This window comes from Odontomachus brunneus, unplaced genomic scaffold (assembly GCF_010583005.1).
Source record: "Odontomachus brunneus isolate Ranch 3 - 2012 unplaced genomic scaffold, Obru_v1 Obru_scaffold_096, whole genome shotgun sequence".
Taxonomy (NCBI): domain Eukaryota; kingdom Metazoa; phylum Arthropoda; class Insecta; order Hymenoptera; family Formicidae; genus Odontomachus; species Odontomachus brunneus.
This window is the reverse complement of record NW_022639546.1, coordinates 1106132-1124313: the sequence shown is the minus strand read 5'-3', so window position 1 is coordinate 1124313 and position 18182 is coordinate 1106132. Positions and strand designations below refer to the sequence as shown.

General features: G+C 43.4%; 2 protein-coding genes across 8 annotated transcripts in view; one reads left to right on the top strand and one right to left on the bottom strand.

Annotated features, from left to right (window-relative positions):
- The window catches only part of LOC116848492 (glutathione S-transferase 1-1-like), a 165838-nt gene that overhangs the window by 96720 nt on the left and 50936 nt on the right, over positions 1 to 18182 (bottom strand). The gene's annotated exons all lie outside the window — the stretch shown is intronic.
- LOC116848490 (acid sphingomyelinase-like phosphodiesterase 3a) overlaps positions 1 to 18182 on the top strand; it is a 105926-nt gene that overhangs the window by 70576 nt on the left and 17168 nt on the right. For all 5 annotated transcript variants that reach the window (XM_032824623.1, XM_032824621.1, XM_032824624.1 and 2 more), the window contains exons 3-6: positions 619 to 687; positions 4798 to 4966; positions 8117 to 8322; positions 10649 to 10845. In XM_032824623.1, the coding sequence (XP_032680514.1) occupies positions 619 to 687; positions 4798 to 4966; positions 8117 to 8322; positions 10649 to 10845 (641 nt within the window). The remainder of the gene's footprint in view (positions 1 to 618; positions 688 to 4797; positions 4967 to 8116; positions 8323 to 10648; positions 10846 to 18182) is intronic.

The following is an 18182-nucleotide window of genomic DNA, read 5'->3' as shown; positions in this document are numbered from 1 at the left end:
TCTCTCTCTCTCTCTCTCTCTCTCTCTCTCTCTCTCTCTCTCTCTCTCTCTCTCTCTCTCTCTCACTCTTTCTCGTTTTTTTTTAGTGTAGACACGCGAAAATGATCTCTATGTTTATTTGCGACAATGGCAGCGCAGCAATTGGCGTGAGATACATTTTTTTCCATATCTACGGCAGCGAAAATTGAACTCACCGATATTCTACCGGTTTTAATCCCTGGGTTATTTCGACAAGCTTACACGTCGGTTCGGGAGCAAACTTTACGAGATGCAAAAAATCTGTTTATTAAAAAAAAAACTATAAAAACAGCGGGCTTTTGAGCATGTAAACTAAACCCCTTAATAAACAGCGATGGTGTTTGACATTTTTGCACCGCGCTGACGAGCGGGCTAGTTTTATTTTGCGTCACGTCTGTGTGTCGTCCTTTTCGAGATATGCGATCTCGAATCTCAATCGGGGCCGGCGGACCGTGCGCTCGATTCGTAATTAAGTGTGCCGGCACGTGTGCTCGTCTAATATTGAACGTTTTAGAATTGATTTCGGGACGGCACTTAATGCGATTTGGCGCACTCCGCTACTTCGTTGTTTACCGGCGCGATTAAGTTTTCGTGTTGCAGGCTATTTCTGGCATATCACCGACATCCATTACGACCCGAAGTATTCCACGCAAGGAAACACCGCCACCAGTAAGTAAACGCATTCCGCCCTCGCGGGGATTCTCCGTCGCGGTTTCGCGCCAGACGAGAGACGGTGTGATCTCTTGACTCCATCTCGAGACTGAGCGGTCGCTTCTAATCACGTGTGGCGACCCGAGTCGAAATTTTAATCCCACTATTTACTTGAATCATACTTTTCAATATCTGTACATTCCGAAGAATTAATGTACCTTTAATGTACATGGAAACTATTTGGCGTTTCGAAATAACAGAATACGAACAACATGCTATTTGTAGGTTCCAAAAAAGACATCTTGGTGAAATTAGTGGGTTAAATGGAATGAGAAAAGAGGTTGACGTAGATTTCAGGGTATTAGACGCCAAATAGAATATTAAGGTCAGTGGTAAAATCAAAATTTCGGGATTTCTGTCTAGGTTAGGATCTCGCGTCAACATTTTAGCCGTACTCTCAATCCGAACCTTTTATTATCTGTATATTCTGAAGAATCAGTCTATGTTTAATACACATGAAAACTGAAGTCCTATTTGGCGCTTTTAAACAACAAAAAAGAGCACAAAATGCTACTTGTAGGTTCTAAAAAAGATTTCTTAACAGAGTTAAATGGAATGAGAAAAAATTGAGTTAAAATGGGATGAAAAAATATTTAAAAATATCAAAGTAGACATTAAATAAAATATTGGTCAAAAGTAGGATTAAAATTCCGGAATTTCTTCCCAATTTACGGTCTCGAATCAAAATTTTAGCCGCATTCTCGATTTAAATCTTTTATTTTCTATATATTCTGAAGAATCAATCTATGTTTAGTACACATGTAAACTGAAGTTCTCTTTGGCGTTGTTTTGTAAGTTGGCTTTTAAGTTTTCTGACAAAGTTAGTGAGTTAAATAGAGTCTAAAGAAGTTGATGTAGATTTCAGAGTATATCAAAGTAAATAAGGAAATCTTAAGGTCGAAAGTAGGATCTTAAGGAAGTGGAATCTTAAAGTCGAAAGTAGGATCACAAAATGTCGACTCGGGAAACGCACTTGGATAATGTCCAAAAAGAGTCGGTCGCAAGAACGAACTCTCGAGTCGCCACGTTTCTTCGCACGCATCCATTTACAGATTTACGAGCCGAAATGCAGCCTCTCGAAGCTACACTTGGAACCGATTTTATTCGACTCCGGACCAATATATATATATATATATATATATATATATATATATATATATATATATATATATATATGTGTGTGTGTGTGTGTGTGTGTAGAGTCTCATATATAGAGTGCGACGTCGAACTCGCGGAGCTTGATCGCGTAATTGTTGGCGAATTTTTTTCACATTTTATCCCAATCCAATTTCAAATCTCGTCCAATCGCTCACGCGAATCTCATTCTATCAAATCTCATCGTCTCGTCTCTCTCCGCCCGTCCCCTCTTCCTCCCGAAACAGGTTACGTGATCGCGATTTTGCGAAATTCGCGTGAAAGTTTTCACTTTTCACTTTTTCGCTCTTAAAGAGAGGGAGGGAAATACGTGATCGACCTCCCGATGCGAAACCCGAGCCTCGGCGAACCACGGCCGCGGTGCGGGGGTGTTGCCAGGTGCGATAAACTTGGCCGCGCGCTTGGCGAAAATTCCTTAAAGTCATTATTAGGTAATTTCGCAAAAATTCTCTCTCCGCGCGCCGAGAGGCTTCATGACGCGCCGATTATTTATTCCACGACTGTCGTGCGCGCATTCCCGTGTGTATGTGTGTGTGTGTGTGTATGTACGCACACTCAAGTTACTTATTCATTACTTGCCCCGTCCCCTCTAATTTCTCCACGTTAAATCGCCGATATCTCACTTCGGGGAGGGACGAGATTAGCTCGCGTGGAACTTTTTCTCCCGTCGTTTCGCGAGCGCGCCCCCGAATTGACTCGCGATCAAGTCCCAAGCTTTAACAAGTATAATACACGCCTCCGGATCGTTATACATTTCATTTTCTGACGATCGCACGAACGAATTATTGTCATTCCGCTAACAGGAAGGCGAAACCGCTATTTACTGGCCTCCCGCGCTGGTATTTACCGATCGTTTTAAAGTACCTGGCGTGTCTAGCCGGCACGAGACTTGCATGAAATAGCAGCCGCTTAAATTACCACACCGCCTGCCCTCCCTCCACCTCCCCCCCTTCGACTTACTCCCATCCCCGTTGCCCTCTCGGCCTCGTGTCATTCGGACGTTAACCGGACGACGCGAGTCCGAGTTAAGCACGCGCGCGCGACAGGGAGTCGGGCAAGTTTTATTTCGAATAACGAGATAAAAAGAACGCGATTAAAACTTTGTGATTTGATATTCCTTGATAAAGAACGGGCATTTATTTTCACACACGGCCGTATGAGAGAATTTGCATGAGCGAACTTCCTTTCTACTCACGAGCACTCTCACGGCGGATAAAATCGAATGTTATCGATCGTCGATTAGCGAATCTCCTAAGAAAATCGCTCGCCAGGATTGAGCGTTCACCCATAAATTATGATACTCTACATCCGTATGCATGTGAACAAGACAAACTACATATGTGAGATGTCATCTACGTAAACGATGAGTAGCCTATAGATGCCATTTAAAGAAGGCATATCTCGCTCAAGAATTACCTAAGGGAAGTTCTCGTTTTACCTTTAGAATCCTGATGTAAATTTCTGAATTTCTTTGTTTCCTAGACAAGTTAGAATTTTTTCATGGTAACATCCTTACTTTCAGAATTAAATCTGTCATATAATCAAATGAAAATTTTACACAATTTGTTATCTTTTTTATGCATTTACGATTAATACTCAAAACAGCGTCACTGTGTCAACTGTGTCTCGTAATTTAATTACTTTTTTCGGTATGTATTAAAGTAGTTTGGTCAAAAACAGTGAAGACAGATTTTCTTGAAACTTGTAGCAAAATTAATTTAGGTATTAATACGTATGTGTGTTAAATATGTTGGGAAGGTAGTTGGGAAACAACTACCTTAATACAATTTACAATATTCTATTATAATTTACTATATTCGTCACAATTCTACATTGTCTAAATGAGAACAGACTGTGTGTATGTATGTACACATCACGTAAACAATAGGTAAATAATTTGCGTGGACGTAATCTTGAAATCTACACGGAGAGAATTTTATAGCAGACATTGCTATAGAATTCTGTAACCGACGAATAGAAAGGTATTTTGCTGCAAATGACTATGGCTTTCATCTCATGTGTGTTGCTGATATTTTGAGAACTGAAATGTGCCATTAAAAAATTTGCTGTATTTTTAACAAAATTGGCTATGTTTCTAATAAAATTTATTATATTTCTTAGCAAAACAGATCTTACTGAAAGGTTGACTATTCCTGCACTATTAGAGAGAAAGAGAGAGAGAGAGAGAGAGAGAAATATACTAAAATTGGAAATTCATATGAAAAAAAACTATATATAAAAGAATGTCTGTCTCTCTCTGTCTGTATATTCTTTATAATCTCCTAAACTCCTAAATTCTCTGGTCAATCTAGACTAAATTGTACATAATTTATTCTCTCGATCTTTATGGAAAATATAGGCTACTATGTGTATGTGAAACCTAGATACTTCATCCGCTGATTTCATCCCTCTTGACACTTTGTGATAATTTAAGTTTAGATGTCCTAGATATAAGAGACCCGGGCAACGCCTGATATAGTTTAAGCTAATAATATACACACATATATATATATATGTATATCTTCTCTGTACGGCACACGACTTTGCTCTCAATGAAAAAAAAATATTCCTTCATCAGCGCTTCTTCCTCAAGAGCTCGAAGAAAATCTTTATTCATACGAAATTTTTGTTCGATCGCAACCTGATTTGTTTCCCGTAAATAACATTAATGTTATTCGCCAAGTTGAAGGGAAATTCGTTCGAAACCTTCTTTTTCGAGTGAAAAGTTTATTCGGATAACGCCGGTGCATGTCGCGCGAGCACTTCGCAACTCCCTTTCTGTGCATTCTGCAGCTCGCGGCTTCCCACGATCGCCGCTTTATCTTTTTCGCGGCTCCGCCGCATTCGTTAGTCGCTCATCGATGCGCTGGTCTCTCGTGCGCGGCCCTCGTTTACCAAACTCGTGTGTTTCAGTGTGTTGGAACACGAAAACCGCCGACAGCGGACGGATAAGGCTCGACAGGAAACTGGCGGGCGAGTTCGGCGACTACAACTGCGACTCGCCTTGGGCCCTCATCGAATCGGCGGCGCGAGCTATGAGATCGAAGCACGGCGAGGGTATCGAGTTCGTCCTGTGGACGGGGTGAGTTAGTGGACGATTTTTCACGCGCGATTGTGTCCTCGTGTCCCGTGCGGATATTTCTCGCGAATTCGTCTAACTGTTTCCCGGGAGCAATCTTTTAATCGCACCCGAGAAAGTCATGGACGCGAATATCCTGTTTGCCACCCGTGTCTCTGTGTTCAGTCATCTGGTCGACGTGCACTTTCCTCTCCTTCTTCCACTTCTTATCCGTCCACCACTGTGCGCCGCTGTATTTCGAACGAATGGATCTTAGAAATGTGGATGAAAGCAAAGGGTAAATACGTCAGATAACTTTCTCCCAGCGCCAGTACGAAATCTGTTCGGAAAGTATCCGACCTATGCCAATATATCTCTGTATCTGAGTTTGCTATTGTAGGATACGAGTATTCTCCATTTAGAGGGAACCTTTGTGAGTGTCCCTGTCAAGTGACACGACCTTCCAGTACTTCAGTCGACAACGCAGTTGTAAGTGTCCAAAGCCGTGAGCGTTTCTGACCAAACGCGTCGAGCAACAAATTTATATAAAAGTTTGCCAAAAGTTTGGTCATGCGTGTTCGGAAACGATCAGACTCGTGAGATTTATGGAGAGAAATATATGATTGAAATACAAGTCAAGGTGTGTTCTAGACAATTCAAAGATGACCGCATTTCAGTGGAAAGTAATCCTCGTTCTGGCAACGTTTGGCCAAACAAAATGTGAATGCGTGCGAATTGCAATCAATGAAAATCGTCCTTTGCGAGAGTTAGAAAAAAACCTTGGAATTCCAAAAAATTGTTCCATGAAATTTCCATTGTTCCATTGTTCCTGAAATTTTAACCCAAGATCTGAGGATGAGCCGCGTCGTCGCAAAATTCGTTCCACGAAAATTCGAGATACGACATTTTCCAAGTTCGTTAGCCTCCTGATACAGCTCCGTGCGACTTTTGACTGTTTAAAAAAAAAACCCCCCTTAAAAGAGAAGAGATTTGAAGGACATAAAACCGAATGAAACGAGGTAACTGCTGGATATTCCAAAAGCTGAATTCCAGATGAATTCTAGGACTGCTTCAGCAAATGGTAGCAGCTCTGGGGGAAGGTTGTGGCTTCCAAAGGAGAATACTTTGAAGGGGACATAATCGCCATTGATTCAGAGTAGCTCTTTCTCTTCGTATAGCGTATAGGTCTTTCCGGACAGACCTCGTATACCAGATCGCGGAGGTCAACTCTGACTTCTTTCTTTTCGTTTTCGCGGCTTGCCGACGCGTGCAGTACACACGCAATTTATGATTGTACGTGATTTCTTCCGGCTCGCAGGGATTTGTTTAATACCTCACGATTGTGCGATCCATCCTCAGAAGTACGCCGCGTTCCGCGCGCGATCCGTTTCACCCCGAAAATCAAACCCCTGCGGATTTCTTCAATGTCTTAGTTTTCGATATTTCAGATTCTTTTCGCTCGATACGATCGCACGTGAATGTGGCGAACGCGGAAGGTATGCCTCGATCGTTTATTTGGATTATCTGCAACATTGTTGGCAACACCGTCAGCAAGCATAGCTAGTCGCAATTATTCAGAATATTTCAAAGCGGGAAAAAAGCGGGCATGCAATCGTGAGATAAAAGCTGAGAATGTCAAAAATGAAAAAGAATCTGACGTCGAAAGACAAAAGCTCGTCCGGCTTTCTATCACACGGCCTCAAACAGCTTTGATTTTGCAAAATTTGCGGAAGAGAAAAATAAAAGCCTTTGCTGCGCGCCGCATGCGTAACATTGCGTTAGAATTCAGCGTTGCAGGTGGAATTAAACGCAATCTAAATAGCCGAAAAAAGGTGACAACATACGTATGAAACATTTTGTGTGGAATAAACGCGCAGAATGAATGCAATGGAATGGATTCTGTTATTATTACAATTGTTATTGTAATAATAACAAAATTCTTACGGAGGAAATGCTATAGAAATGTGTTGCAGTTATCAGTATTTTACTGTTGTTATCATGTTAATCTATATTATATTCACATTTTCAATGGGAGAAACAGAAAGAAAGAGAGAAAGAGAGGGGGAGGGGGGAGTAGCCGGATATTGCACATTTGAAATTCATGAAAATATATTTCGCAAGTTTATAATAGTCAAATAATACGTCGCGGTCGTTAATAATGATTGCTAAATGATTCGTTAACGTATTATAATTTATTCACGAGGCTTCATTTATTATCGATAAAATTATAAACAAAGTCCGGCCTGGCCGGCCAGTAACTTGTTAATTCAGTTAATAACGCGCGTATTATGTTGTGTTTAATTTATTACCGTTAAATAAATTTACTTTACGACCGATTTACTAGTTAGAGGCGCGCGACTTCCAATTAATTACCGGAAGCGAAAGAGTGCGGTTCCGCTGACCGGCATAAATTGCGTCGACGGGCGATGACACTTAGCGCCGCTGTGCAATTATCAAGGACCGTGGAACGTGAAGAATTACTCAGAATTACGTGCGCATCTGGCCGATACATAAGTGTGTTTCGCGAATTCTAAAGGACGCGATCGACCGAGGTGGCTGACGAGGAGGACGACGGAGGATGTCGATCCTCTTCCTCTGCCGAGACGCGGGCGCACAAATTGCTCTTTAGGAAAAGTAGTCTCTCATCTTTCACCATTGTTTATGCAGTTTGCGCGGAGGCTGATGCCTCCAGAACGCGCTATCCTTTTCGCGGCAATTTTCCCCGATCTGCCTCGTCGTCGTCGGGGCGGCAAAGGCGACGCGACGCGATGGCTTAATCAGCCATCAGTTATCGTTGACACGGCAATTATCAGCGTCCCGCACCCGGCTGACAACATGTACGCGATTCCCTCGTCGTCGTCGTCGTCGTCGTCGTCGTCGTCGTCGTGGTCGTTGTTGTCGTCGTTGTCGTCGTCCTCATCCTCGTCGTCCTCGCTGCCTCGCTGCGTCGCATCGTCGCCGCTTCATCTCACGTGCCGACACGACGCGACGCGAAACGACGGGACGCGCGACGACGCGACGCGTCCTTATTTCGCGACATTTCCTCTACTACCTCGTCGTATTTATCAGCGATAATCACCGGGGCGACGCTCGGCTCTGTAATCCCCAGCAGCGTGCGCGCGCGCGCGCGTTCTGTGTAACTAGGACTAACGAGACTGTAACTACTTGTTGCAGTGACGCGCTGACGCGCACCGCCGGCATGAGCGTCGAGCTGCGTCTGCAGTGTTTGCGGAATCTGACCGATCTGTTGTCCCGCACGTTCAAGGGACAATTCGTGTTCCCGGCGCTCGGCCACGAGGACATCGGCGTCAGCTACACGCAGCTCGCGGTTCTTTGGCAGCAGTGGCTACCGCCCGAGGCGCTCGACACCTTCGAGAAGGGTACGTACATAAGCACGCCAGTGCTCGGTACCGTTCACGAGGGGCTTTTGCCGGCTTCAGAGCTATATTCCACACTTTCCACTTTCCTGCTCCTTCCGGCGTAGAGCGCTGTTATCCCAGCCGGAAGAATCGTCCTCTTAAGCCCGATCGCACCAACGTTATTTTGACTTTAAGCGAGACGTACGTCTGTCTTTACTTAGAAGAAATGCTGAGATAAAATACTTTACTGAGAAAAAATTACCTGAAAATTTACTTTCGTGGGACAAAAGTTTATGTCGCAGAAAGAAACTTTATTTCACGCAAGTATACTTTATTTCGCAGAAGTAAACATCCCGCAAATAAATTGCTCAGATATTTTTTCTCCGTATATTTACAAAGAATGATAGACACATGTCTCGCTTGAATAATGTTGATGCACAACCGGGCCTTATTGAAGCCCGCTGGGGCGCGGTTTGCTCAAATAAAAAAGGAAATAAGACGGACAGCGCTCGACGTATGGATGCTCTCGGTGATATCGCCGGCACTATATATCGAATGTATGCGCAAATTTATCGAGAGGACATATTTTTTGCGCGGAGCCGCGCGAGTTATTATTTCGAATGAGTGCCTTCGATATATATGAGGCGCAATTCAATGAGGTTACTTGGTCCCCTACTCGTAGAAATACGGCGCTCCACTTCGGTAGTTTACAACCGGTGCTCAGAAATTCTATCCCTTGCCTAGAGAGGTCTGTCCCTCCCGCTCCCTCCCCTTTCTCTCTCTCTTTCTCGCCTGAGCAGTTTCCCACTACTCATTAAGCGTCAATTAAATTTTCATTCAGCTTTAAAAGCCACTTCGCGGCAAATGTTTACTCGTTGCAGCTATTACGTTATTATTATGTTAACGGTTTTCTCTGTGCCGGTCTATGTTTCGGCGAACGATACATAGACGAGGTATCGATGATTCCGGGCGCAAGCTGATACCCGCGGCAGCGAATTCGTTAATTCTGAAATACTTAAAAAATGCAGGATTAATGACGGCACATGTATGCTCCAGCTAGGGGGGAAAAAAATAGCTATTATCCTTTTGCAGTAATGACGCCTCGCTTTGTTTGTTCTGGCCGCGCCCGCGATTAAATTTTAACGAACGCGGGGAGTAAAATTTCACTCGTATATGTATTCTCCCGACGCGCGTATATTAAAATAAAAATTTGTTTATTACTGGGAAACACAAAAATTCGGCTTTGAAACAAAACATATTTCCCGCTGAATCGATCTTTAAGGGAATGCTGAACCGAAATACTTTGCCGACAGAATACTCACATTTCTCTGCAAAGTCTACGTCGTATTGGCTGTACAGAATTACAAGTGTTTTTACGCAATGAAAGTACGTGCAAAAACAAATAGGAGCATTGCTCAATATGTGACGAAAACGAAAAAAAAAATTTAATGTGAAATCTCAGCGTCAATTAGCGTAAATATTTGCCTGATCCAAAAGTTCCGCAACTTGTATACACTGAAAGTGTAGATGCTCCAAACAAAAAAATTTTGAAGAACATTGTTGTAACTTTTCGCATTTGAATTTTAAGAATATTAAGAATTTTATGAATATTAAAATTTTTAAGAAGTTCTTGTGGAAAAATTTCTACACATACGTGGCTGGGTTTTGCGCTGGATATGATAAAACAAAGCAACACACAAAGTTCTGTACGTACAAGAAATACGAAAAGAATAATGTGATTGTGTTAGTGATGATCGTTTCTACGTTATCGACGTTGTTCGAGTTCGTCATGGACTTCAGCATCGCTTTAAATTCCCGTCATTCGTTACATTCAATTACCGTTGCTTGTCCAGGGCGGAATTCGTTCGGTTCCGATTTCAAAGTAACAATATCGCGTCGAACAGTCCTCTTGGCTTGTTATCTGTGCGCAACGTAACTCAGGGAAGTACTGCCAAAAGCCCAACTACCATCCCGTGCACCATCTTCAGTTATAAGTGTGTACCTAAGATATTATGCATTTAATGTTGCATCCCGTAATGTATTAATGTTCGGAAAGAGGCGGAGATCTTACCGTCCCGAACGATGCATAAATGATCGGCGAACGAGAAACTCATGCCGGCCTTTGATTTCGAAACGCGCAACGGATCGATGCAACATTTATGTATACCTCGTTTTCTCCCTCCCCCCTCTCTCTCTCTCTCTCTCTCTCTCTCTCATCCCCTCGCAGCCCCTCGCAGCCCCTCGCAGCCCCTCGAAAACGTTACGGCACACAAAGTAAAGCTTATTGGCGGACATAAATTCGCCCGGGCTTTACCGCCGGCACGGCGCTATTCAAAATTTGTTGCAGCCGGCTACTATACGATCGAGCAGCGCTCGAAAAAGTATCGGATCGTCTTCCTTAATACGAATTTGTGGCTGAATCCGGTCGACAGCCGTATGCTGCATCGCGCCGGTAGCACCACGGTCGATAACACGCAGGATCCCTTCGGCCAGTGGTCCTGGTTCCAGTCGGTGCTCGAGAATGCGCGGAAGAAGAAGGAGACGGTAAGTCGATCTTTCCCAATCTATATATGATGTTATTGGTCCTCGGAGCGCGTTCGCGCTATTGCTGTCCGTCACAGACGCATTCTACCCTCCGTGATCTCCTACTCGTTCTCTGTCGTTCTCTCATTTATCCCTCTCTCCCTCTCGTCTATTTTTTATTTCGCCCTTCCCCCCTCTCTCTCTCTCTCTCTCTCTCTCTCTGTACCTCTCTCTTCTTTCTTCCCTATGTTCTCTTTTTCTTTTTCTTTTCTTTCATTCGTTTCGCGTCCGACGTCCCGGTGCGCGGATATACAGCAACGAAATAATTCCCGACGTCGCCGTATATCGTTTATCGATTTCTGCCGGATAAGGAAGCACCGCGAGCGATTGAGGCGAGTCCTGCGGTTCGAATGCGGACGGAAACTAGCGCCGATGAGGGAGAGAGAGTGAGATAGCGAGGGGAGGCGGGAGGGAGGAGGACACGGGTGAGGAACCCGGCCGGGGGTCTCGATACTAACCCGATCGCTCTGAATCGATTCTTTGTTTGGACAGTTCTCCCGCCGGGATAATGGAATTTTCGTCTTTTAATGCATGTGCCGCGTTATTTTGCCAGCGATATCGACCGCCGGCGAATCTCTCGCGGGGCTCCTCTCTCTTTGTCTTTCTCTCTATCTCTCCCCCCCTCTCTCTCTCTCTCTCTCTCTCTCTCTCTTCCTCTTTCGGCGAGCGCGCGGAACTAAATTAAGCGGAAGTATTCGACGGGACGACTATCTTCGTCGTACGTAATTCGGTTTTAAAACGAATATCGACCACGCCAGCATAAAGGTCGCGCTGGAAACTTTCCGTGCTCGTCGAGCCATGCGTGTATGCGCACGTGCCCGTCTCGTGCAAATTGCACGCGACGTCGAAAGGCGATACGTACGAGGGGTGCGAAATTTTCACGTACCGTCGATCGCGTTTATTCGTTCTTTCTTTCCCTCTTTGTCCCCCCTCTCTCTTTCTCTCTCTACCTCTCTCTCTCTCCTCACACACTCTACGCATTTCACCTTTTTACGACAAACTCGATAAGTTTACACCTAGAACCGGAAGCTCATACACTTTGTGGGATGTTTACCTCATAATGCCCTAACACAATTCGATCCCGACTTTTTACCTACACCAATTGTGAACTAAGAACAGCAATAAAGGCTGGAGATACTACAACAGCTGCAGATGATCTGCTCGCACCGTCTGCGCGCAGGTCTGCCCTTTTCAAGAAATCTTTCAGATCTTACTCCGAGCAGAGTTGTGGAAAACTTTTCCCACCGAATATCAGAGGTGTAGGACATGGAATGAATTTAAGACTAATTTTTCTATTCGTTGTTATTGTAGAGGTGAGACGCAAGACTGAATTGAGATGCTAAGGAACTTTGATATGAGATTTTTTGTTCATCTCAATCCGCTCTGCGTACGAGAGTTATGAAATCGAGCTGAAACACCCTGTATACTCGCATTTTCCACAATACACATAAACCGCGCTTTCCACAATACACATAAACTGCACTTTCCACAATACGCATAAATCGCACATTTCTATGAAATAACTGCGTTGTGAATATTATTTTGTTATAAATAATATAGCTTTTTCCGTATATTTTCTTTATAGCGTTAGAGAAGCCCATAACGCTTAATAAATGATTCTTCTCTCTCTTTTTTCCCTCTCCCTCTCTCTCGAAATCAGTAGTTAACGTGCTTCGTAAGAAGAGAAGAATGAGAGGGAGATGAGTTAATTGAGTGAGATGATTAGTACGCGGGACTTCGCGCGATGAATTCAAAGTCGATTTTTCCCCGGCGAAAATGTCGCAGCGTCTATAATCACCGAGTTACGAGTAATCGAAAGAGAAAGAGAGAGAGAGAGAGAGAGAGAGAGAGAGAGAGAGAGAGAGAGAGAGAAAGAGAGACGCGCTCTCTCGGCGAACGAGAAAGTCCGCGGAAGCGACAGACAACGAAACCGTGTTTTCCGGTTAATTTCAAATATAGACCTTAACCTCGATGGAATTTGAGCTTCGGCCACGGGGATACGCAACGCTGAAAATTGGAAGGTTGCAGTAAACGCGTTGGCTAACTTTCTCTTCCTTTCCCCTGCCTCCGCCGACATTCTCGCCAAAGGAAAATTGGCTCTTCATTCATATTGCTCCGGGAGTCTGTCGTTGAAATTACGACGCGAAGTGTAGTTCGCGCACTCTCTATATGGCGAATTAACACGTAAAATTGTAACAAGCGCACCGCACATCAAGGTATCATAATTATTGGGTGCCCCGCGCGCGAGCTATTATACGTTGAGAAACGGTCGAGAAGGGTGGGATAAAATCTTAACATTAACGGCGAGTCGGCGTTATCAATTTCCTCGCGCAACGTTGCTTCGCCGCCCGGCCGGCCGGCCTGCCGATCGATGAAAGCGAGCAACGACGTTTCGGGTGTTGAATCTCACTCGCCGTTATAACGAGTGCAATAACGCGCGATCGCGCTCGTCCGCAAATAAATTAAGTCCCCCCCGCTAACGAAGTCAATCGTTGATAAAGCGCGCGGACGTGAGGCGTGTGGCGCGATTCCCGATGAAACGAAATGGACGAGCGGACGGACGAGCGAACGTTTAATCGCGAGGAGTCGATACGCGCCGAGTTTTCAACCCCCGCGGTTGTCAATACGTTGGCGAGAGGTCTAAAACGGGAGAGAGCGGAGTATATTTCGCGCGAAAACTTGGGGATTCTTTTTTTAAAAGGGCAACGAACGCGCGCGATCGCGCCGGCGTTTGGCGCAATTATTTCGTCGACAGGAGTCTCGGAAACGAGGTTTCCCGAACGAAATCTGCGAGCGACAAGTGGAGCCGGTTCCTCTTTCCCCGTGTGTGCAAGTTGACACAGGCTGAAGTTACGGTACGACGAGAGTGTCGCAAGCTCGACGAGAGACCGGCGAGGTGGGAGAAACGGGAAAAATCGAGCACGGTGTGCACGGCGCAAATATATATGCCTTGGTAAAGTCGCGATATTTTTGTCGAGGGCGAGAGAACGCGTTAATTACCTGCCTATCACGAAGAAACTCGGCCCGAGCGCGACCGGTATACAAGGTAAGAGGGCGCGGCTGGTAGTAGTTGTTCTTTACACGTCCAATAAATTTCCAAATAGATTTTTAATCAGCGCCGCGGCGGCTTGTTTTACGCGGAACTTCGCCGACGAAGCGCGCGAATATCCGATACAGAACTTTCACCCGGGTTTAAAAACGGCTCTGCCCGGGACACCCCCACACACACACACGATCGCGCTTATTGGAGAGCACATTTCCTCGCGAACTTTCCTCGCGAAATTAATATAAGAACTTGAAGCTCGCGCGCAATGTCGCTTCATTCGACTAATATTTCACTTCTCTCTCTCTCTCTCTCTCTCTCTCTCTCTCTCTCTCTCTCTCTCTATGTGTGTGTGTGTTCTTTTTCTCCTCCTTCTTTTTTCTATCCTTAACAAAATATACTACACCGTCGGATAATGTCGGGAGGTTTCTCATGGAAAGAGAATTTTATAATAGAAATTACTACAGAATTTTGTAACCGAGGAATTGATCGACATTCTGTCGCAATCACTTCGTCTCGCTTCTATTTGCTTATATTTTATGAACTGAAATGTGCTATTAAAAAATATTCTATATTTCTAACGAATTTTATATGTATTTTTAGCAGAGTGGACTATATTGACAGTCCATTTCTGGACTATTAAAAACAAATTGAAAATAATTTATAGTCAAATCGATAATAATTTACATGAAAAAAATCTATGGTATTCTCCCCGTGTAGAAGACATTTTTGCTTCGTTTGACCCAAATATACAAACACACAATGGCTACTTGTCGTATTTATCGTCACACCTGTACCTCACCGAGCGCCAATCATTCGCTAATATTTTTTTAATTAATATAACTCCATATTTTACGTGGTTGTTTGCAAAATGATACAAGACCTTTTCATTCAGTTTCGTTCTACCTGCACACCACGGCTATGTCTGGAATTTTCAGACACCCCGTATGCACTTCTCCATAGATTTGATGCTTCGTGTGTATTAATGAATCGTCAAATTTGCGCGATCCTCTTGATAAATAAACAAACGTCATTTTCATTCTCATTTTCGCGATCGCTCACACTTCCTCCCGTGCTTTTCGCGCCGGATATTGCGACGTCGCGTCGCGCAGTGGGAGAGAGAGAGAGAGAGAGAGAGGAGAATTCTCGCGATTACCCGCACTATCGGGCCCATCAAACATCGCGGAATTATGGCGAATGTTTCGCCGGGCAAATATGCGGGCATAAAACAGCGCGGGAGAGTTGGTAGGCGACCTCGCGTGTCACACGACAAGTTGAGTAATTGAAGGGTACCCGCGCAAGGATATTACTCAGGTTCGCGCGCAGCTTATTGTTTCGCAAAAAGCGTGAGAAACCCAAGAACCGGCGGCATTAGGGAAAATTTAAGGCGACGTTATTGTCCGGGTAATAAGCTTTTCGTCCCACTGCCGGCGCAACGTGATACGTTTTCCCCTCGCTTTTTACACCGTGTTTCGAGGACGAGATCTACGATCATACTCAACGACCGCGAGCGACCGATGGCGGAATATTTATGAGACATTATTGATATATCCGTCGCCGTCCATTAAACGTATCCCGCGCGTGAACAGGATTCACGGGTACGGACAATGGGAGACGATGTGAGGAAGCGCATTTAAATTTGCAACGATCATTAAAGATTCAGGGATCGTTCCGCGGGTTAAAACTCGCTCTCTAACGCGCCAAACGAAATGTCGCTGTCTTCATTTCGCATGTCGTGTTCCAATTTCCAGCGCATTAAGTGGGAAACAAGTTTGCACAATTTCTTGGCAAGGCAATATCTGAACTAGTTGAAACATCTGTTCCTTCAGACCCTTCAGTGATGATTTAAAATGACTGCGCAATTCCCCTCAGGACGTCGATTTTTTTCTTTTAAATAAACATGACTAGATCTATTTTCTCTCTATGGCCATTATCTCTGAAGAATCTTGAAAAATACAAAATACATCTATCTTGTATATTTATTGAGTTAAAGAAAATAGAATAATTTAAATAAAGCAAAAGGAATTTAAGGCTTAGGTTATTTTTAATTACATTATTTTTAATTACAGCGTAGAGTATTCCTTGAAGGGAGCGGGGGGTAACTTTGCTTAACTCTAAACAACATTTTTGAGATTACGCTAACGTAAACTTCTCGCTGCTCTTCGTTTTAAATTTTCTTTTGTTGTAGGTGGTTGAAACATAACTTTCCCTTTGATATATTCTATACAAAATAATCTAAAAGTATAAGAGATATGTTTATGGTTTTATCACATTAGTTTGAACGTACTCTACTTTAAAGTTTAAATGTTTATAACTTTCGATAGAAGCATTTTTCCAGGAAATGTTCCAGATAAAGATCACTTGTTCTTTCTCGTAGAATCCAAGCATGTAACATTTTAAAGAAGGCTTCATTTAAAATTATGAAGTAATCCCCCATGCTTCTTTGAGAGGAGCGGGAGCGAATTTTTTCGTTTACATAATTAGAAAGATCCCTCAAATACGTGGAACTTTCTCATAAATAACTTTTTAATACGACAAGTATTTTTAGAATTTTTTGTTTGTAACTCTTTTACATAGATCACCATGTATACACACACATATATTATATATGCATATATTATATACATATATATATATATATATATATATATATTATATACATACATATTATATACATACATATATATACATACACACACAATTTATATATACATATATTACAGCGTACTCTGCAACCTGTGGAGAAGACATTTAGCGCGAGAACGCGCAAGTGTCGCATTTTTGCCGTGGCGATTCTTCAACATTAGAAAGCGATTGAATAAAACACGACATGAAACGAAATTTTTTTCGCCGTTCGTGGTAATTTTTCGTCCCGGATTCTCGAATGAAACACGGCATTTGCGCTATTTAGCCGTCATATTAAAATAGTAACGTGACACAGATGCGCTCGTCACGAAGATAGATTTTAATGAAATAAATTTTCAGCGTATCTGCACGTATACGCACGAGCCGAATAAAATCCCGTCAATCGGCTCTCAATGAGATGTATGATTTATCAAGCGGCCTGTATGTTATCGCCCGTCGCTCTCGTTCCTTCCACGTTCGCACGCTTATAAATTACGGCGTACGAGTACACGCGTCCGCTCGGACCGGCCTGACGCGCGGTAGCGGCAGATTAATCCTCGCGCGGATATATCCCATATATTTCTCCAGCTTAAAAATATCCCCCGTGCGCATAGTCGCACAGGAATTTCCTAAGATGTACTCAGACGCGGACATAGATTCCGACTGGAATGCCCAAATTTTTCTCCCAGAGAATCGGTTGTTCCACCACGACAATTGGGAATCTCATTTCTGTCCCAAACATGGATCCTCTGTTTAGAATCGAGACAAAAATATCGTGGAAATTCACGCTATTTTTCCAATCAAGTCGGCATATTTTTGTGACATCAAACGAGAAATACCATTTTTATATAAACTAATATATTCAATAGAATAAAAAACTCAAAAAAATATATACTTGCGATAACAACAATAAACAAATATTTGTGAAAATATTTGCTTTGTATACTTTACTGAATAATGAATTTTTTTTCTTTTAAAAAAGCAATGTCATGTTTTATTCAACTCCAACGTAAAAAATATCCTAACAAAAAAATATTGGAAAAAATATTGGGGAAACTCCATCTTAAAATAGCTTTAAAATTGTTAGAACTCATAGTTATTTTGGGAAATCGACCCCAAAACAATTTTTATGCGGGACGCAAACGAGAAGAATTTCTCTCTCTCTCTCCCTTTCTCTATCTTTATCAGAAAAAAAAAACGAAGAAGAAAAAGCATTGAACACCGTTAGGAAGAAAGCCGCAAATGAGGCGAAAGATCCGAATTCGCGTGTGACAAACCGATTGAATTCGTAACACGAAGCTTGCATCTAATTATTCCGTGGGAAAGGCAGGCATGCTGACGCCTGACAAAAGGCACACACACCGCGACTCTCAATTTTCTCGATCGCGCCGCGGTTCATTATTCGGCGGCTTATCGGCTTATCCTGCGAGACGCGCGCATCGGCGGCGCGACTCGACTTTTACACGGAGACGCATAGATTTATAATCGGAGCTAAAACGGATATTCTCTCGCGGGAAAACGAAGCAAATTGTATAATCGCGACGAAGATTCGAATGCAAATGGGCATGAGAGCGAGTCTCTCTCTCTCTCTCTCTCTCTCTCTCTCTCTCTCTCTCTCTCTCTCTCTCTC